We start from the raw sequence: 21,889 nt of genomic DNA on the forward strand, positions 1-21,889 counted from the left end.
CCTCATAACTGCTCTTTAAGCTTTCTTCCCCAGTTTTTGGCGGAGACAAAACACCGCGCTCCCCTCCGTGCCGGGGTCCAGCCGGCTGCGGTCTAGCGCGGCGTGCTCTCGCCAGCCTGCCTTTGTAGCTCTGCCATTCCTCCTCCCAGGCTTCGCACAAGTCCCCAGGGAACGAGCCGCCTCCAGCTCCAGACAGCGCTTACGCCCCGGCCCCAAAAGCATTTTGGATCCTAAAGCCGCGCTGCTGGCTGAGGTGCGGGAGGACGTGCACTTACCTGGCCGCCGTCACCCCCCGCAGCACCCCAGGGCCGAGGGGACGCGCGTCCTCCTCCTCCCGCCCGCGGGGAGCCCCGCTTTCCCACGTAGGGTTTTAGCAAAACATCGCAGCCTTCTTTCTCTCTGCGGCTTTTGTGCCGATCCCCGGCAGACGTGAATAGCTCGTATAAACTTCAAGCACAAAAGACTTTGTTTCCTAGGTAACTTCCCCCCCCCAAAAGTTTGATGCATGCATGCAAAAAAAAAAAAAAACACACACACACAAAAAAACAAACAACAAAAAACCCCAAACCCTGCACACACGCAGGCTGCACTGGCTGCTGGCTCCTGCCAGGGTAACAATGGAGCAGGGGACAAAGCGGGTGAAGTGACCCCACCGCGGGCTCCGGCTGCCAGAGCTCCTGCTCAGCAAGCTGCGGCATTGCCGAGCATCCAAAAGCGCGTGTTTGTCCTGGCATTGCCCAAACGATTCCTTACCGTTTGGAAAAATAAAGCATTGGGCAAAAACATTGCAAGAAAACGAAAAGCAGTCACTACCGCTATGGTCCTGGACCAGGCCGTTAAAGGGGTGATAGGATCAAGGAGGTGGCCTTGTGGCCATGAGCTCCTGAAACCGATCCCAGGTGAAGAGGGAAAGAGGGAAAAAGATGTCATTATTGTGCCCTACTGACATCGGAAACAGAAGAGGCAGTAAAGTTAGCAAGTGAAAAGCAAGCAAGAGGCAGGGTTAGGATCTGGAAGGGAGAAGAGTGAGACAGGGCTGTGAGCTGAGGATTGCTTGTTTTTCCAGTACCTTTCTACTCCAGGGGGTCATGTGGCAACACTCAACTGGGGAGGGCGAACGGGTGCTGTTAAACTATAAATGTGAAATGTGAAAAAGAAAAAAAAAATAAATTAAAATTAAAAACACAGACAAAATGTTGTTGGTAAAAGCACATTATTTCTGTCTGGATAAATGAGCGTCAGAGGCAAAACAACCTGAGATTTCCACCTCGATTTCCAACCGATCAGTCTGTTTCCCAGAACAGACTACTCCACAAACGCAGCCCCACCTCATTCAAGTTTGCCTACGGAGTTGTTTGGACCCATGTGAAGTCTGTGCTGATTTTGCTTACTCAGATCTGACGAAATTGTAGGGAAATTGGTTTGATCTCCTTCTACGGACATAGTTAAATTGTCCTAAGAATGTCTTGTATTGATTTGGGGAACTCAAACTGTGTACTGCCTGAAGCTGGAGCAGTGCAAGGTGCTTATCCAATTACATTATAAACGATCTATTTCGTAATATAAGGACTTTTTTGCCTGAGGTATTTATAGGCAATGGAAATAAATAATGCTGGTCCTGAGGATGATTTATCAAATAGGTTGATTGCCAAGGTTTCCTGACGTTATCATTACATTTCCAAGGCTGCAATCATTGTGTCAGGATGACAGCGGCCAATTGGCTTTTTGTCACTTTTTATAACGCTTGAAAGGATAAAGAGAGATGCCCAGAATGTCCTAGGTCTTGCTGAATCCCTGCAGCTCTGAAGTCCTTTAATGGTGGAAACTGGTTAGTTTGTTGCAACATCCTGTTTTCAAAATGAATGAGTGAAGGATGACTTCTTTTGAAACAGGAAATAAAATGAAAAAGATAAAAGAAAAAAGGTCTGTTCACCACGCTGGAAAGCTCTAGCAAGTGCTATCTCCCCTGGCATTACTTAGCAGACCTGCCAAATGGTCCTATGAACATTGTTCCGCCCAAACATCATCAACGCCGCTGTGATGAATGAAACACAAACCTCAGTCTGAGAGACTTTGCATTGTATGGTCTCCTTTCAAAATAATAAAAAAGCTATGCTGAAGCTCCAAAGGCTGAATTCTCTGTCTCGTCCTACCTTTTTGCTAGATATGTAACACTTCTCATTTTACCCTGGTCCCACGTGCAGGGCTATTGAGTGAAGCCTCCAAATAAGCTGCACATGAGCCCTATTGGAGAGCAGAGGGATAAAATTCAGAAGAAGACTGTTCCTAGTTAACGTTTCTATTGGGCCATTCAGATCTGTGCAAAACCAGTTCTCCTAAGCTGGGAAAAGGCCCTTACTGTGGGATGAACACCTGTTTGTGTAAGAAAAGGTGCAGAGATCCTGAACACATCAACAAGTTAACTTTGCTCTTCAGAGTCACAAGGATCATTTCGTCCTTGATCTGCTGGCCAAGTTTCCAGTCACCTGCTTTGTGCAGATTTACCACAGCTAAAACGATCAGGTTTTGAAATTCAGCTTCCTCTTGGAAGGTGTCTGAGGTGCCTTGGAGAGGATTGAGATGGATGAAGACCAACACTGCTGAGGTGATGAGTCCAGCACATGAAAATCTTTTACATATCTTGGAAGCTCCACAAAAGCTCATGAGGGTCCCAGTCGGTGCACAAGAAGAAGGGGATGAGGAGGGACCTCCTGTCCCATGAGCTTCTGAGGGCAAACCTCCAAGGGAGAAACAGTGTGAGCTCGACTCTGGCCTTGGAGAGAGTAGCTACGGGCTACAGCAGACACAAACACGGGCTGGCTACCCATCAACCTGTCCCATTGGATCAGGGCTTTTCTACCTCCCCATGTGCTCCTCTGCCTTTCTGATTCCTCCAGGAAAACACCCGTTAGTTACACGTACCCACAGACTTCACTTCACTTGCCAAGGTCTCAGGTCTCTGCTTAAGCACGGCAGGACAGACTTCCTAGGGTGGGGACTTAACATGGAAGAACAATGAAAGGTGGGAAAGGCAAAGGTTGACTGAGTACTGTCTTTTCTTCTCCCTGCCATGGAAACGGGTGAAATGCCATGGAGGAGTAGGCCTAAAATGGCAAGAATCTCAGCTCCTGCTGTCATGGTGGCATGACCTTCCACTGTGACCTGACCGAGGGGTCCCAAGGTCACCTACTGCTGGATCCGGCGCGGTGCCCACCACTCGGCAGCTGGGCACGCTGTGATACAGCAGCAGCCCCAACGTTTCAATACCTCCGTGCTGGGGGAGGGAGCGAGCTGCTGTCCCTCAAATGTTCTCATTCACTCAGAAGACCAGAATATCTCTAAATGTCTTGAGTAAACACATAATTAAGCAAGAAATTATTATTATATACCCAAGGCTGTTCTGGTCCAATGGGCAAATCTGCAGTTAGGCAGTTTTCAAAGTGAATTTCTTTTGTGTGGGTGTGCTTGGCAAATAGCAATGGTGATAATCAATCTGTTAAATACAAAGCCAGAATACTTTAAATAGGCATTTTTCTTTAATGGGCTAAGATTGCTTTGAAACCAAACTGGTGTGTAATTGCTTGAATAGGGATTTATTCTGCAGTCACTGACAAATGTGAGCCTCTCTGTTTTCTGAGCTATCCCATCAACTGCAGTTGCAGAGGTGTCACTGTGCTCTTGAATCTGCTCTGCAGTAAAAATCTTGGTTGCATATGCACGTGATCTGATTTCTCAGTGCTCTGCATCTCTTCAGTGTGAAAGTCTTTGGTTTCTGTGCACTGCAACAAAAAAAGTGAGGATGTCCAAGCCTGAGATTGTCAGCTGGGCTTCCCTATAGGCAAGCAGAAGGTGAGATCGCCACAGAGAAATTCAGCTCAACCTTCATCAGTACCTAACTCGGGATGAGGCGACTCAGCCCTGAACGCTTGCCCCATTGATTTTAAGAGGAGCCTAGCGTTACTTGCAGATACCTAAGTCAGGACACGTGAATCATCCTTTCAGCTGATGAGAACCCTAAACCCCATCAGAGCAGTGACAAACAAGCAAATCGGCTGTCACGAACTTGCCAGCCTGGCAATTTATGAGACCACCCCATTTGTTGTCCCAGAACTGGGATCAGGAGGAGGAAATGAGTGGGTCAGTAACAGTACAAAATTACCACTTAATCCCCCCTTCTGTTCTACATCGTCCAAAGCTCTGAGGTGCACTTTGAGATGCCTGCAGTTTAGGATCTTCAAGATACAAGGGAAGACTAGTGCAAGAAGCACCGTGTGCACTAGGTCGTGTATCTAGCCTGCCTGCCTTACAGCCATAGTGTTACGGGAGATACTTGGAGTTCAAAGTTAGAGCACAGGACATACTGAGCACTGTGCAACGGTGAGGCGAAAAACATAACACCAGGAATAAAGAGCTTATTTCTGTTCCAATAATTAAAGCCGTTTTGAGAATGCAATAGCCTTGTCAAGAGCTATACACATTTATCCTCAGCGTGTTTGTCTAATGGAGTCACAGCTGAGTTGATCCTTTCCCCATGCCCTCGGCACTGGTTTGACCGTGTGGGCGATGCGTTGTCTCCCAGGAAATGTTGGTGGCCGAGTCACAACCCCTGCAGCAGCCGGGGTGAGGGCAGGAGGTGGCTGGCAGCACGGCTCTGCTCCCCAGCGGGTTATCCCTTACTCCTGCTGCATATAAGTTACAGCCAATGACAAGCACAAGGGATCAATATTGTTTATGACTTCAGGCTTCTATAGCACCGGGTGGTAGACACTGCCTTCCCAGGATGACCTTATGAATAAAGTGGGCAGCGCATTAGCATATCGCTTCAGCGTCGGCAAGCTTTGTGTATGGTCCGTTTCCAGCAGCAAAGGGAACATATGCAGGATGCTTCCAAGCTAAGTGAGCTCATAAATCATACGTACTCATTATCAGTGCATCCCGACCTGACATTTGAAGGCAATCATTCACGTACTGGAAAGGTAACACGCAGAGCAAACGAGAACTGGTATTTTGTCCTACGTTTGCATGAGCCTGCTCCTGACTCCTTCTGTGGCCCTGGGTGAAAGCTCCCTCCCACTCTCTCCTCCTCTGCCTGTAAAATGGAGAGCCTGCTGCTTCATTAACTCACAGGAGCTCAAGGAAATGGTATGGATTTGCATGTTGGAAAAATTAAAACTCTGGCAAAGGGAGAAGAAATACTAATAAAAGGTTAGCAGCTTTCCAGTGTTTTCAGAGCACAGCTGACTCCTTAATCAGAAATTAACATTCCTACCCATACAGCATCTTTCTTATGCAGTCAGCTGACACTGAAAATAGGAATACTTCTGGCTGCTATTTCTGCAGCAAAGCACAGCCCTGCTCACCTGCTGCTCTCAATATTTATATTTCCATATGTTACATTCTCCTCAAATTTTTGTTTTATCTGCTTGTGGGTGTTTTATTTTATTTTGGAGCATCACAAATGTGATCTGTTCAAGTACTGACAGTCCTTTAATGATTAATGTACTGTTCAATGTTTTGACAAGGTAAAGATGTGCTTTCTGACAGAAGTCATACCACACATGGCATTCCAGCAGATGAAGGTGCAAACAATAATCCCACGATACAGGGTAGTAGATATTACGCTTACTGCACAAATAGTGCTGTACAAGTTCATTCTGATGAATAATGTCAGCTGGCTTTCATTTTTAACAGCTACAGGCAGGATTTGGACACAGAAAGTACAGAGCCCAACTCCTGCCTAGCCCTTAACTCAGTTATTTCTTTATTGAGGCTTCGTAGAGCTTCAGCACAAAATTGTGTAAAACTTAGGTGTGTGCTGTGCAAAGCACCCCAAGGTAGACCACAGGGAGTATTTTTGAAATGGCAGGGGCATAGAATAAATTACCTGATCCATTATTTTCTTTTCACGTTTGTTCTAGCTGAGGTCTCAGGGAGAGGCAAAGCCTGACTGGAAAACAACCTCCTGCTTCCTGTCCCTTAGATTTCTGCTCAGGTTGTAATTATGAGCAAACTGACACTGCACCCTGTGCAACCATGAGTGTGAATTTCCAGATATTATGGGTTCCTTGCTTGATCTCCCTTATTTTATTATACCAGCTGTGCCACGAGGGGTTTGAGAAATTGTGGTCCCATGGCACCTGCACTCTGAACTTGAACACTGAGATTTAGGAGCCTCGCTGGAGGCACTTAGTAAAAACAGAGAAAGAAAAAAACGTGGAGAATATGAAAGAGAAGTCTGAAATGCAGCTGCAATGACACAGCATCTTCACACTCAGCAGAGCTACAGGCAGGGTTGTCATGGGAACATGTGTAAAGAATATTTCCCTCATTTTCCCAAGTCTGCACCTTCCTTGTACTTTCCTCAGATTATTTTTTGTTTTCTTCATTGGCAAAAATGCCTGAATGAATGAAGCTTATAAATTTGTTTGGTTGTATAGGTCCTCTGCGTAGAGAGAGACTAAGCATGCTAGAGTTCTTCAGCTTGAAAAATGAATGTCTGGGATGGATGGGGAAGTAAAACCATGTCTGCAAAAATGGGGGGAGGGGGAAGGCATGGAGAAAGTGAACAGGGAAACAGTGCTCACTATTTCTCACACTCTAAAAACTAGAAGGGGTGCAATGAAATTATGAGGCATCAGGACTGAAACAAACAAAAGATATATTTTCATACAGACTGTTAAAGTTATTATCACAGAATCTTGTTGAGGGCAAAGGTGTAAATTTGCTAAAAAAGGGGATTAAACAAGTCTCAAAATCAATGCAGACTTATTCCTTGGTGGGTGTTATTCTGTATTGGATCTCTAGCTCTGGAACTCTGTAATTCATTTCTGCATGAAACTGGAAGAATAAATCATGGGACAATAAATGGCATAAATCATGCCCTGTTCTTATACACTTTCCTGAAGGATCCCATTCTGGCCTCTGGGCTAAGTGGACAAATCAGGGCAGCTCCTGTAACAAGAGTAGACTATAATGAAGCTACCTTCAAACACATCTTGTCAGGGACACAAAAGATCCTAGGACACAAAAGATCCCAGGACACAGCTGCTTCTTGTTCTCTGCTGCTCCATGACAACGTGATCTTGTGATGGAACAGTTCAAAATGGCCTTCCAGACCCATTTTCCCTGGCATCAGTCACTTTGGACTTTAATTCTTTTGGTCTTCCTTGGAATTTATGGGACTTTGGCATCTTTCTCCCCGCAAAAACAGCCAGCCATGCTTAGAAGTGAATCTTCAGCTGTTGAGGTTGATATTCTCTAGCTTTACTAAACAATAAGTAAGATCTTTGGGAAAGCTCATACTTGCTAGCAATAAAAACAGCAGCCAAAATGTAGGAATCTGGAGGCCTCAGCTGGTCTCAGACTGGTGATCTGTTTTATGGTAGCTTTCACTACAGATAATTCTCACAGTTTTCACAGTGGTAACTTATTTCAGTGCCTCAATGCACATGTTTAACTTAGATGCCCAATTTGGAAAAGTCAATCCTATAACTTAAAAATTTCCCAGCTTCTCGTTGAACACTTTCCTAATTTCTAGGGAACTCAGAAAAGGGCTTCTATTGTCGTTTAATATCACTTTCACCAGCACCTTTCCCATGTACCACAACAGCTGAATTCAGAATAGACTGCTGTGCCATGAATAAAAACTCTTGTGGGACTTAACATCTTTAGTTCATTGATGAACAGATGATACAATCAACTGGCGTCAGGTATCAAACAATTCCAGCCACCCCTGAAGTATGTACGCACCTGCAGATGTCAAAAAGCTTATGCCAAAAAGAGCAAGCTAGCCAATAACAGCACTCTCAACTATCTCTTGTAATGATATCATTAAGTCATGAAGGCTGGCACAGTATCAATTAGTTATTCATTGTTGCAGTATCTTGTAAAAATCTTGGATTAGCCTTCTCCCAGACGGAGCATTCATGTGCTGTTTCATCTTGCATTGTTCTCTCGATTTATGGTTGCCCCGTGGACAAGGAGTTCCCTAAAAAATGGGTCAAGGCACTTTGAAGTACCCTGGCCTTGGAGTATTTGCACTTCCCAAAGCAGAGCCTTTCCAGATGCCTTGAAATCCATAGGACTGCAACCTCCAAGCTGCTCTTGTTTGCTTCTCCTCAGGGGACCACTGATCCTGGTCAGCTTCCAAAAAAAGCCCCAGCATGGGTGGGCACAAAGCTTAATATTTTCCTTCTTGAAAAGAAAAAGGTGGACTTGCTGATAAAGCCAAAACATCTGTATTCAGCATGACTTAATTTTACCATCTAATACAGGACTCAGAGGGTTGCTCACTATTTATTATTATTTTGTGTTACACAGATGGAAGTAATGTCTAAAACGCACTGGCTCCAAGCACAGCAAAGATTCAGGCCTTTCAACACCGAGTATGCAGTTTCATAAGATATGACTTGTTCCCCATCTGATACTAACTAAGAGAGCTTTATGTTCAGTATATTGTCTAAACTATTATCCGTAACCAGTTCTGATCTGTAATGTGGGGTCACCTCTCCTTTACCTTTCAGTGACCCTACAACAGCACTAGCTTTGATGGCAACTTACAGAGAAGAAGAAGGTAAGCCTGTTTCTCCTTTATGCCTTCCTTTTCTATGCTGTCCCTTAACATCAGAATATCTCCTTTCAGTTGATTCATAAGGCCTGCAAATCTAGCCAGTTCAACGCCTGAAGCGATGGTGATGCTCTCCTTGAAATTATCCAGATAAGCAGCCAAAAAGCCAGAATGGTCAACCTAATCAAAACCTTGTCATGCATTTCGTGCTCACAAATGAGAAACAAAGCTCTTTCTGTGGACCGAAGTTTAAGTTCCTGAGCAGGTTCTTCACACTGTGACTCATTTACTGTTACAGTAGTTCTATGTGGTTAATGTTATGGATTAGGGTGAACAGACTTGGAATTTTAAGTTCAGTAGGTGACAATTCAACAGCTATACATTTATAATGTGCTCATGGCTGCAGTATCTCTGAAGATGCCAATGTCCCTGTGCCTGCACATGCCCATATATCCCTACACCGAGGGCTGGCATTGGGCATGTGCATCACAAGTCAAACCCAAGCTGGACCCGTGGTGTTTCAGTTGGTTTGAGGAATGCAATAGCTCTTAGCCCAGAGCAGAATTTAGCCAATCTGGCACCTATGGGTCAAGCACCCAGGACCACAGAGGTACCGTTGTCCTACGTGAGTGGAAACTGCAGCTCCTGATAGCTGGAGACGTGCTGCTGAGCCTCTCTGCACCCGTGCAAGCCTCCAGTCAGTACTCAAAGCCCTTGAGCTCTTGGCTCCTGGCAATGATAATTCAGGGCTGAAATTACAGCACTTACTGAAATTACAGGAGCGTCCTGGAAGTGCTGCCCAATGCAGGAGCAGAGAACGTGAAGGACTGTGGAGAAGCATATGAACAAGTGTGTACGTGTGCTGGCCGGGGGTGAAAAATAAGAGGTTTTGTAGTGGAAACTTCCACCCTGAGGCTGGCTGCTGGAAGCTGCTACCTGAGCTGTGTTACTGATGAGATGCCAAGGCGAGTTGTGTTGTCCCTGTACATGCTCGGGGGGTACTCGTGAAGCAGTGTCACACCTAGGGTCCCACAATGCTAATGATGTGTTCACATGGGGTACTTGTAGCATGCAGGAAAGACTTACGGGTAGGAAGTGCCGGTTCTTTGTCGCTTGCCTCTTCTGAGTGCAGACTGCAGGGAAGGGAGGAAAGGGGGGAGCCACCACAGAGATGGGCCCTGGGGCTTTTTGCTCTCTGTTATCACCTCGGCTTCGATGTTCTGTTTTGGAGGAGAATAAAGAGGACATGAGTCTTTCAGAGCACTAAAAACATAGAAATGACTTCACTAGCAATGCAACAGATTTACAAATATGACAGAAACTCCAATGCTGAAGTTCCTCCTCTTCTCCACTGAGCACTACCGATGATCCTTACTGGAACTGAATAGAAGCACTTTCTGGTCTCCCAGGCCCTGGAAGACCAATGCCTACAAAACGTATCCCAGCACGTGCGCTGAAGCTGAATTCACCCCACATGGTACTTATTGCAAGGGACAAAGGAGCTAACTTGTAAGTGCCTGGGACACAGCCCCTGATTCCCAGTGGGAACCTGCAGCTTCTGTTGCCTTGGAAAGTCAAGATGCATGAACACCTGCATTCTACCCCTATAAAATATAAAATATAACCTTATGAGGGAAACACAGTCACAGGTAGGACTTCCTTCCCTGCCCTGACATCAAGATGGTCATTGCTGCAGCCTCTCTGTGTCCCAGCACGGAGGAACCCATCCTGGAAAAATCACCATTGCTCTTCTCCTGACCCATAGGAGTCTTCCTTCACCATGGGCTGACAACACCCAGCCCTCTTCCAGCATCAGTCCCAAGTCTCTGAAACTTTCCATGTGAATGGGGGAAAGCTCATGGATTTCCCATCTGTAATTTTAGGTGACAGTTGGGTGACTATTGTTCGCTCAGAGTGCTGCTGGAAGGGGATGATGGATTCACCTAATTCACAGAGCTACGGTCCAGCCAACCACGTTTGTTAGTATGGCTAGCTGTTTCCTGATCTCATGTTTAGTTTGAATTACCCCTGGTTAAATAGAGAGATAATGAAGAAATTCTAATAGAAGAAACGGGAGAGAGACAATAAACATGTTTAGGGTAAATTTCAGATTACAATTTCACTCCAATATACACAATTATTTAGAGAATTAAAAAAAGCAGCACATGACAAGCTGCCTGCTGAACCTGCACGGCTGCCTTTAAATACGGAGGATGGGAAATTGCCCAAAGTGAGCCGTGATACTTGAAAGCGATGAGGCATTTCTGCCAGCTGCCTTCCCCACCGGTGTCAGGATTTGAGCTGCCCACCAGATGGCAGGCAGAGACCAGCCTGGTGCTGGGACGGCTGCAAAGCAAAGCTGCTGAGAAAAGAAAAGCCAACTTCTGCTCTACTTGAGCACGACTGCGACTGCAATCCTGCCTTATTGCTCTTTGCAGTGCTCTGAGGACATCCTGCACCCACAGTGTGAGCCTGAGATAAACTCTGCAGAGAGGTTCACATGTGGGAATTGACAGGAATGTTGCATCCAGCTAAAAGTTGCTCCACAGATCCGAGTAATTATTATTATAACCCAATAACAACAATAAATGGTCAAGGCAATGATAGCTGCTGGTGCAAAACACTTCCAACACAGGAGGCTGCAGCTGAACATTTTAAAAGTGCCCTGCATGAATTTTATCCTTCCTTATTACACAGAAGAAAGACAGGATTTTTTGCCTACTTTTTCTTGCCTTCTGTTGGGAATTTTCCCGTTCTTTCCATCTTTTCCCTTCCCTGCAGTGTAGGACCATTCAGTGATTTCACTTAGTAAATTCCCTGTATGGCAGGGATCCCTCCCTCTCTCTGCAGGCTCTCAGATGCCACCTGAGAAGGACGCAGGTCTCCTCAAGGCGCCATATCTTGCTTATGACCCCAGGTGGGCAGCTTAGCTTCTGTAGAGCTTATTAGCTTCTCTCTGATACCGCTGGGCTCCAGGTTTAGCCTTTGAGAAGTTAAATCTTATCTGTCCTGGAGCCGAGGCATTGTTTAATGTGTTTTTAGCATTGAGAGGGAGATATGTGACCTTATTCACTCAGTACCTCCATCCTTTTGGGGTCAGTGCATCGATTCACTCACTCATACTTGCAATTCAGACATACCAATTTTAACAGAAGAACATGTAAAACCAGAATGTAAAATGGATGTGGTAAAAAGCCCATCCCAGATCTCCTCCAGTAACCATAAACAAGTCACAGATGGCACAACCCTTCTGCACTGGCAGAACTTCTTCATCCCCATTTCTCAGCCTGAGCCCCTAATTCCCCAGGGAGAGCGGTGCCTGCAGCCCCGTGGCTGTGCACAAAACATCCCAGCGCTGCCTGGTGGGGACATGCCAGCACCTACCTCTGCGCAGGGCTCGCAGGTGCTGCTTGGCGTGGTGGTGCAGCTCCTCCACACACGGTGGTCTGGTGGAGGGGAGGAAAATGTTTCTTTGCTGATGCCAAGGTGCCCGGTAATAGACGCTCAGTTTGCTCTCTGCATCCAGGTTGGAGACAGCTGTAGAAAAAAACAAAGAGAAACCTCGGTAAGACTTGGAGCATCTTGTGTGTCGGTCTAGCTGAAAAGGAAAGGCTCCCGCTTGGAACAGCAGTGCCAAGAACGAGCACTGAGGATGTTACAACAGCCTTCCTCCCACCAAGTAACAACCACCGTTATCTTCGCCGTGTTGCTGTATGACATTGTGCCACTTAGCATTTAGATAACGCCTTTTTGCCAGATCACAGACCTCCAGTAAAGGATGCAGGCAGGTGCGAGCATACATATTGTCTGTGTTAAACGTATGGACTAATGGGCTGATAATTTTATAGGCAACAAAATGAAAATGCAAAGAAACTAAGCAACATTCCCACAGTGAGATTTTGAACAACGGCAGCGAGAGGACCGGATCCCCCATTTACCCGCCCTCCTTGCCAACACGGCGTAGCTCTTCCACTACATCACGTTACACACGGGTAAGTCCTGACACAGGTTGCTGGCTCGCTGCCTCCCAGCCCGTACCGACCGAGATTAACTGCCCGTCCTGCTGAGCACCTCTAGCTGTCACCTCTCAGAAAAGGTTCCCGTGATGGACACGGGCTTCTGAGGGACAGGAAAAGTTCAGTTCCCCTACAGAGAAAGCTCCAAAGGCTGCCTCTGAAAGTTGCAAGAAACATTTCAGGTCTGAGAGACCTCCTCTTGTAAGGCCAAGGAGCTTTGCTTACGGGGCACCGCAGTGGGAGGAAGGGTGGTGGAGGGATCTACAGGGGGTTCCCAGCCCAGCCAAGGAGCTTCAATCTCCTTGGGTAAGAGGAGCCCTCTTCCAGCAATCTGTAACTCTGTGATATGACTCTGTGCACCAGTCCCTTCTCCAGCCACCCCGTTGCCCACTTAGATGACACATATTTTGCATCAGAGCCCTCCTCTTACACTGTTTCTACAGTTCCTGGCAAATGCAGCCCCCATTGCATGGCCCTCGGCGTGCCACAACAAAAAAAAGAAGGGACGTGCCCTGAGTGGGAGGCCAAGGGGCACCAGCAGCACGTCCGCAGCAGTACCTCTGGTGGGGATGCTTTGCTCTTTCTGGTTTTGTTGCTTTCATTAATGCAAAACGGCATTCACTCAGACTGAAGGCATGCCAGTATTCTGCATGGAGAAAGGAATAGGAAATGCTAAAATCTAGAGTAGGAGAAGGATGGAGCGCACAAGGGGAGAAACCCAGAAACCTTGCTGCCACGTGCAGGATGTTGACAGACTTTATAGATTTCTTTGATGAGAAAAAACCAGCTTGCACCACTGACCCCATCCCAAACTTGGAGCCCAGCAGGCAGCCTCTCTTTGCTTTGCAGTTTACTTTTGCAGATGGGGTATTACTCAATTGCCAGCTTATTTGCACTGCCACTCCATGCAACTGGTCGTGCTGTCGGTGCAATGAATTGCACCGAGGTGAGACAAAAATGGGTAAGGGGATGGTGGGAGTGGGTAGTGGCTGTAGGATACCCCTTGAGGGTAAGCAAGCACAATTTCTATTTTACAGACAAGGCACCAAGACACAAAGGGACTTGGCCCGATCCCATTCTAGCAGCTGCATCGCCTCCTTGGGAAGCTCGTCTCAGGACAAGAACTGGTGAGAGACAGCAATGGTACCCCACCCGTTCCTCCTGTCGCTCAGGATATGTGATATTCATGATCGCAGATTGCACCCTGGGGGCTAATGAAAAGGCAGGCACAAGCAGTTCCTTCCTGCTCCCAGAAACAGCCTGTCTAGACTGCAGCTCTAGTAGTTGTCTGTGACGGAGGTAAATAAGTGAGCGGAAAGTTTTACCTGCTTATGAGCTGTTCAGACATTTCATTAGAGTAGAATAGATTTCGCTGCAATATTTAACTTGTAGAAAGCTCCTCTGGCTTTGGCAGCAGTGCTTTACAAGTAAGACGAGTAGGAGTTGGATTAACATACTTTGTGTGAGACTTAAAAATGAAACCAAGCTAACACCATCCCGCCCCGCACTCGCTGTGGTAGACACATGCTGCTATCACAGATAAAGCAGCACGACCTCTTGGCCATCCATCAAGCCTCTGAGAGCAGGGAAACCTGGCAGAGCTGTGAAAAATACTGTACCAGAAAGAAAATAACAAGCAAACACATTGCTTATGTTGAAATGATAGGGCACTGAGCAGCTCACAGCACCCTGTACTAAGGTCCCAGTTACCGCACATCCCTGTTACTGCACATCTGTGCATCCTCTTTTCCGGCAGGAACTCGGATTCACTGTGCCAGAGAATGTGCCCTACTGACACCAAGAAGGCAGAAATATTACACGATATGCACTGAACCAAACAGCCCTTTAAAATATTGAAAAGCTGGAGTGGATTTTCTAGGCGCTCCAGAACAGAAACTAAGAGAGCTGGAGAAAAAGCTGTGAGGGGATGAATGTCCTCCGCCTGCGGGGCAGGGGGAGAAGCTCAGAGGGAGGGAGAATCACTGGGCAGGGCGGAGGACAACGCTGGCCCAGGGACAAAGAAGTATAAACCCGCCTCGAATGCCATCAGGCTGGATGCTGGAAGACGCGTCCCAGCCCCAGAGCAGCGACGCTCTGGAACCATGTCCCGGAAAGGGGCAGGAGAAGGAAAAAGCCCTCCGGTAAGTGACGGAGGAGGATCAGAAGACATGACTGCCTGCCAAAAGGGGGGCCAGTGTCTGCTTCACCCTCGCTTGGCCTGTGCTCCTTCAAGGGCATCCAGACTGACTTTTTGGGTGCAGGTCCTGGGAGCTGGGCACTGGGGGCTGAAGCCACCAGGGCTGAGAGCTTCCAGGCTGCCAAACATCTCACTCTGGGCATGGAGCTGAATCTCCTGCCTCCACTAAAACAACAAAAGCCAGCCCCGTGGCAGCGCAATTCAGCACTCAAAGACCACTAGGCTGAGACGCAAAGGACCTCTTCTGTCAAAGCTTCTCCACATGCTTCTGCTGAGAGCCTGGGTTAATTGGTAGGACTCCCCGTGCCTCCGTTGTGTAAAATGGGGGCAAGGTATCTCTTTCGGCCAGCGCTTCCCTTCACTGGGTGATTTACACTGCAGACTGTTTTAACAAGGCCTTGCCTGCGTGCGCCTCCAGCCCCTGAGCATCATCATTATACGCATAGTAAATAAAGCAGCGCAGAAACTGTAAAGCCACGGTCTTTAAATTATTAATGGCTGGACAACAAAGTGAATGAGAAAAGAATCCTGCATAGATATAGGAAAAGTGGCATTTCAGGCATCAGATACAGATTGTTAATATATTGTTAGTGTGCGCTTCGATCAATTTAGAACATACAAGTGAATCATATAAACTATCATGTTCATTTCATTCCCAAGCTGAAGTAATTGTTTTTTGTCTGTGGGATGACAAAACGACAAGAGACCATTTAAATGGATTCTCCATTACATTTTGTGGATCCATTAACGTTGGCTGGTTTCCTGACAACCAATGTCAAACAGACGTACAGTAATGGTTGCTCTCATGAGAAGATTTTTGAGGGTTCACAAATAGCTGTTTTATCAAAGTTGATCATATTTATCATTTATAGACCCTTCTCGTCATCACGCCCTCTCGTTCACTCTCTCTCCTCCTTTAACAAAGCAGAAAAGGATCCTGCTGTAGCAGAACTGCATGTGGATGCTTGAAGGTTGTGCGGCTTTAGTGCACTCAAGCGTGGTTGTTCTAATAATAACACCACAAAGGCCAAGCAAGAAAGATTTCTGCTCTATTTATTTGATAGATCCAGGGGTTTCCCCCCCCAGCTCCGTCTGCTTCTCTAGATGCTCACCTCCCCCCTCAGCTCCTTCTGTTTCTTGACTTTCTCTTATTTTTCCTGGTTCAAAGCGAAAACACAATTTGGTGTGGGGTGTGAAAAAGTGCAGAGCCTAGAGGGGGTTTTAGCAGCGAGTGAGGACGGAGCCTACGTGCTCAGGGACAGATCGCCCAGAGCTACCACACCGCCGGCTCCTGCACGCGCAAAGCCAAACCAGCGGCTGCCACATCCTTATTAAAGCACCTTGGTTCTGAAAGGCAAAACCATGATCTCTTCCACACAGGCTGCACAGGTGAGCTACTGTCTGCCAAGTTTGTGTGCGAAGCATCGCAAGAAAATGAATTCTGACCGAGACCAGTTCACCTCAAATACCAGATAATCCGGCAACACATCCAACTCCATCATGCATATTAGTGCATAAATGTTTCATTGAGGCAAGTGCTGAGTCTGATGTGAGATTTATTTATAGCCCTGCATGTCTCGAATGTATGCTTCCCCTAAGCACTTGTGTCTCTGCTGTAAAATCTAGGGGGCTTAAGCCTACACGGCTGGTAAAAACCTACAGTCACTACTCTGCTGTACATGTCCCACATTTTGTGTAGTATCAGCACTTTCAAAGCGGCTTCTTCTGTGGCTGCTGCTTCCAGGGATGGTACAGGGGGTGTCTGGGCCTACCCAGTGGGGACAGCACCCTGAGGGGCCAGAGCCTGGGGCTCCTCTGAGGTGGGACAAGTGCCTGACAATTCCTGACAGTGATGGCTTTCTCTTCTGAAGCCCCTGTGCTGGGGGCAACATCAGGTGACAGGAATGGGACAGATGCCCTGGCACCATGTTTCCCCGTCCTTCTGTCCCCAGGCCTGCTGGTGTGCGGTCCAGCTGCCCCAGGACACCGGAGAGCCGAGGCAGGTAGCACCTGGGCCTTGGCAGGGCTTTGTAACCATGCTTCTGACAGGAGACAAGAGATACCCAACTCCCACTGAAACAGAAAACTGCGTGCCAAAATCCCTGTCTCCTTTTCCTCACCGCTCCTGTGTGTCTTTGGGGTTTGTTCAGTGACAGGGTGGGATCCCCCCAACCTCAGTCACGTCTTTTTTTCCTGCTTTCCTGGTGTGCCCACAGTCACGGGGTGACTGACACCCATTTTGGATGGTCTGCTCCTTGGTTACTCCTCGGTGGGATCCCACAGTGGAAAACATGGTTTGCAATGGCCTTATGCATCACTAGGACCTATTATTGCTATTTCAGAGAATTTTGTGCCCTGTGCGTCTCCAGCTCAGGATGGGTGTGAGGAGCAAACGTCAACAGCACCAGCCCTGAGATGTGGTGGGGGAAGCTGGCCTGGACGTGGATCCGGACCACCACATCTGCACCACCACCGGCACTCACGCATGGAAATCAGAGCTGGCACAGCTGCACCTACATGGGCTGCAACCACCCTCTGGAAAAGCAGGAGGGGAGACACAACAACACAAGTTCAGCCCTTAGCTACATGACAAGAGCACAGTTATTATTCTGTTCTATGCTCATGGATGGACAATTTGCAAATTTTTCAAACTCAGGCAAAATGCAGAACTTCACTGACAGCAGAAAGACCGTGATCTTATGCTCTTTGTATTGTTTTACTTCTTGCCGGTACGGTGAAACGTTGCATGTTTCAACCACAGTTTCTTAGTGCATCCCTGTGACACTTCTCTGCCTCCTGTTATGCCACACATATGGAAATAACAGCTATTCAGGAGAGAAAAAATGGACAAGTGGACAAAACCCCATCCGTATTCAGCATTCACTTATCCGGAAAGATGAAAATATTGGAAAGCATACAATTTGGATGTCATTTTCATGTGCAGATCCTTGAATTTTGCATTTACCTGGTATCCAGTTAACTGGCACAAAAACAGACACAATTCAAGAGGGCTGGGAAGTCTGTGATTCTTATACACGTAAGAAGATTATGCTGTTAAGCAATATGCACTTATGTGAAGAGTGCCACATGCTAATCTCATTCTTGGCTTTGCTGCTTTCAATCACTGCTGGCGGTGTTTGAACACATTTTTAACTGCTTTCCCTAACTCTGTCAAATAAGTTACAGTGGCCAGATTGGGACTTGTTATTTCAAAGTATTTCAAAGCTGTCACTGCAGGATAGACGGTAACCTCACAGAAATGCACAGCATTTTATATGTTTAACGCTTCATTCCTACGAAGCTTCTCTTGCCAGTGATTTCTTCCTCTACTTTTATTCCCGTTCTCCAGCCTGTGTTTTCCCCTGCCTCCAAGAGTGGCTGGGAAAGAAAGATCTTCATGCTCTCAGCTACAAAATACTGGCAAATATAGTCACAGACAGAAGGTTTCTGTTGGGGTTTCATTAATGGAACTGCCCTTCTCACCCATGAGCCAGACTGGAGAGATGAATGGCATTTTTATTCTAGGTGCACATGTCTAGTTATTATACATCTCTATGAATATGTGCAATGTGTGTACGCCCCCACTCCTATCACACCAAGCTCTGCAGTGAAGAAATACTCCTGGGCACACTGCCCGTCTAATGCATGGTGACAGCAAGCACTGGAGGGAGTGCAACACACTTATCTATTAATAAACATCTGAAATGCTCAATAATGTATGCATAGCCATGGTGTTTCTAAGGTCCTCGTTCTGCCACAGATAGCAGGAAACCCATCAGGGCAAGCAGGTTAGTAAGCGAGAAACAAAACTGCTAACATGGTCCAGCTCTACTCCCGGAACAGCTAAATACTTATGACTAGACAAAAGTTTTTTCAGTTGTGCACTTGTATGCCTTAAAGTAAACATTTAATTCAATTCTACTTCTTCAAAACTGCGACCCAGGTGGGAAGTGACTCACACCCCAGCTCAGCGGTTCAACCAAAGAGTGGGAGTGATACCACAGGCAGCATTGGTGTTGCCTGCAGGGCAGGCAGACAACACCCAAGTCCTGCCTGGCAAGCTTAAGGGTGATGTTAGGTCAACTGCTCTTCAAGATGAGTCCACATTCATTTCCATTTGCTACCATGCTCCACGAGAAAAAAAAAAAAAAAGCCAATCAGCCAGTAAAATAGCAAAGGCATAAACAGTGTTAATGAAAAAAATTGCCCAAATCCAACTAGTTTAAGGCTACTGGACCTAATGGTAGGGATGGCACCTTAGTTCTAGGGATGATATGACATCAGACACATGTACATATATACCTGTGCTTATGTACACACATGTCGTGGCGTGTAACTGAAATCAATGTCTCAAGATCCCCTTCAGTCTCACATTCTTAATTAGCTGAAAGCACTTCTCTCAATCTGACGTGCTTTCAGCACTCGTCAACACAGCTTTCTTCACAAGCTGACCCCTCACATTACTCCCACTCTCGATGACACGCAGCAAGATAAAGCCTCTTGTCTCCAGCAGTGTGGTGCATGGTCTCTGCAATGCACTCAGTAAGCAGACTTCTATACATCCTTTGCAATTCTCTCTCACTGCTCCGCTATTTTTCTCCCGTACGGACTCATCCCCTCATCCCAAATCACTATTAAGCTTGCCCTAGTTGCTCCAACAGGTCACCATCATGCTCTTCCTTTTAAAACACAAAAGTGTGCTGTTCACTGTGACGTTGCTCTCAGATCCGTCACCCTGATTTCATATGCCAGCACTCAAGAACAAAGCTTTACAAAATTCATTTACTGTTCTACCTGCCTTGGTTAATGTTTACCTTCAAGATCTTGTGAAAAAACATCCTCATGTTCCCCAGCAGCCCATTTCTTCATGAACTATTCTATCTACTCCATACACACTTTTGTCAGAGGTCAGTGTTTCAGCAGTAGTTGTAATGCATCTTGCCTATTCCCCTACTCAAAACATTCAATTCCCCTGCATATTTCTCTGAATATTTATACTTAAAGTGGGCCAGTGCAAGCCTTTTTCATTCACGCCAAGGATTCTGTTTTCAAGACCAGAGGCCTGTACATCACAGCACCTATTTCCACATCATCATCCACAACACGAAGAACCTATGCTGCTGTAAAACCCCAGGAGCCTTGAAAAAGCACGGAGGAAGATGACAACACAGAATACCTTGTGTTCGGCATGTGGGAAGATAAGACTCAGATGACTTATTCCAAGTACAGCAAACATATTCCCATTTTCCTTGAAATCTTTATAATCAGCCGCCTTCCATCAAAGCTGTAAGAGTGAGTCTCCATCAATCTCCGTGCCTTCCCCATCCAGCTCTCAAGAGTGTCGTTTAGCATTGCACCGACGGTGCAGTGATACACACGCCTGTCTCATAGACAGCAGATTGAGGGCATCGACTTATTCTGCACAGGGCATCAGACGGCCATCAGCAGGTGACAGCATTTTTGTTTACTACTGACCTATGCTTCATTCAAGATGATAACCTATAAGAAATAAAGCCTGGTAGCCCCACTGCTTAATCTTATTAGTCCCTGATGTGGCTTCCCACAGGTAATGATGAAGTCACTGGTCTGGAAGGGCGAGACACACGCTATAGAAGAAAAACACTATGAAATGTGAACAGCAAAACCAAACCAAAGACACGGGTTACAATTTGTATCTAGTGTAAAAGTATGGGCATGTTTTTCTAAGAATATTTTCCCCATTATTATTTTTAGTGGTTCCTGAGATCCCATTTATCATATGTAAACTTACAACATTCATTATCTGTCCTCCAGAAAAAATGAACTGCCTTTATTATTTGTGAATAATGATAATTGTCATTAGCAAGGTGATTATGATTAAGAGAGATTAAGAGTTAGAAAACAGGGTGGTTTCTGGGTGATGGGGACCTGAGTGCATGTTGGAGGTGGGAGGGAAAGTCCCATAACGAAGGTTTCCCTGGGAGGGAGGAGAAGGAGAGAGACACTTTCCTCATTGGCATATTTAAGCCCCTTAGCTTCAGCAAATATCAGGGGAGAAGAAGGGACCAAGGTCAGAAGCTACTCCTGAGCAAAAAGCAAGACTGAAGAGTTCAAAAAGAATAAGCAGGGCCCCTCTTCCCTTCCACTGGCACTGCACGTAGGCTGAGAAACGAAGCCCCCAAAATTCAGGAACAACAAGCCATGTGTTAAGAGCAGAAACGGTGGCTCATGTTTCACACTTTTTCCTCCCCATCAGTCTTTTTCAGTGTGCTTGGCTAGATGCCCTGAGTACTGCTTAACTGCAAGTTGAAGTAAGTAGCAACAGTTTCTTCCAATTATATTTAGTAAATACCAAGCTACTGTTGCCACACATGCTCCTCTGAATTACTCACAGGCATCCAGGGAAAGACAGAAAGTCAATCACCTCAGAGGGACCGAAGGCAACTCTTTTTTTGTCCCCTGGGGAAACATTCGTGCAGCTCCTGCAGCCCCATCACTCCCTTCCTGCAGAGGCACTGAGACACATGGCTCGCTCCCAGGTCTCTAATTGCTCCTGGGGTCATGGCTGCACCACTGAAGCTTCTTCCCCGTAAAAGAAAAGCAGCTTGTGTCTTGGCTCAGGCGGCAACAATCACGCATGCGACGCCACTGGGTTATTCCCATGCCACCCTGATGACGGCCCAAGGCTGGCCTAGCAGAGAGGTGAAGCTGAAGATACAACTAGTTCGCCAGGTAGTTCTTCTTGCATCCTTCCAACAAAAGGCTTCCCCAACTCAGCGAATACCTAAGTCATTCATCACCACCCCTCTCAGATGTTCTTTTTGGCCTCAACCCCACAAGTGATTTATTGGAGCGTACAGTTTTGTACAACCGAGTTTGAACTGGGTGTGCAGAGCACCTAGCACAAAGGAGCTCAGGGCAACGAGGGGGAGGTCTTATTTCAACACCGTCTGGCAGGATCCTTCTTCAGTCCCACCTCTGACAGGACAGTTCTGTAAAACATTGCAGCAAGCAGGGCCATAAGGGTTCAGAGAGCCACTCTGAGCAGCCAGCTGGGAAGAAGTAACACGGCTAGCCAACTTGTAGAGTTTCAGTTGTTGAAATAATACTAAATGCAGTCTTTGTTGTTTC

The 21,889-nt window shown here is 46.6% G+C and overlaps 1 protein-coding gene across 4 annotated transcripts in view; it reads right to left on the reverse strand.

The window, feature by feature from the left end:
• The window catches only part of NHS (NHS actin remodeling regulator), a 251,881-nt gene that overhangs the window by 15,063 nt on the left and 214,929 nt on the right, over positions 1-21,889 (reverse strand). For 3 of the 4 annotated variants that reach the window (XM_048066850.2, XM_048066847.2, XM_066981422.1), the window contains exons 2-4: positions 11,951-12,103; positions 9,653-9,786; positions 1,070-1,132 (exon numbers count right to left, since the gene is read on the reverse strand). In XM_048066850.2, the coding sequence (XP_047922807.2) occupies positions 1,070-1,132; positions 9,653-9,786; positions 11,951-12,103 (350 nt within the window). The remainder of the gene's footprint in view (positions 1-1,069; positions 1,133-9,652; positions 9,787-11,950; positions 12,104-21,889) is intronic. The other variant, XM_048066848.2, reaches the window with a different exon arrangement.

Source organism: Anser cygnoides, chromosome 1 (assembly GCF_040182565.1).
Source record: "Anser cygnoides isolate HZ-2024a breed goose chromosome 1, Taihu_goose_T2T_genome, whole genome shotgun sequence".
In the NCBI taxonomy this organism is placed as follows: Eukaryota; Metazoa; Chordata; class Aves; order Anseriformes; family Anatidae; genus Anser; species Anser cygnoides.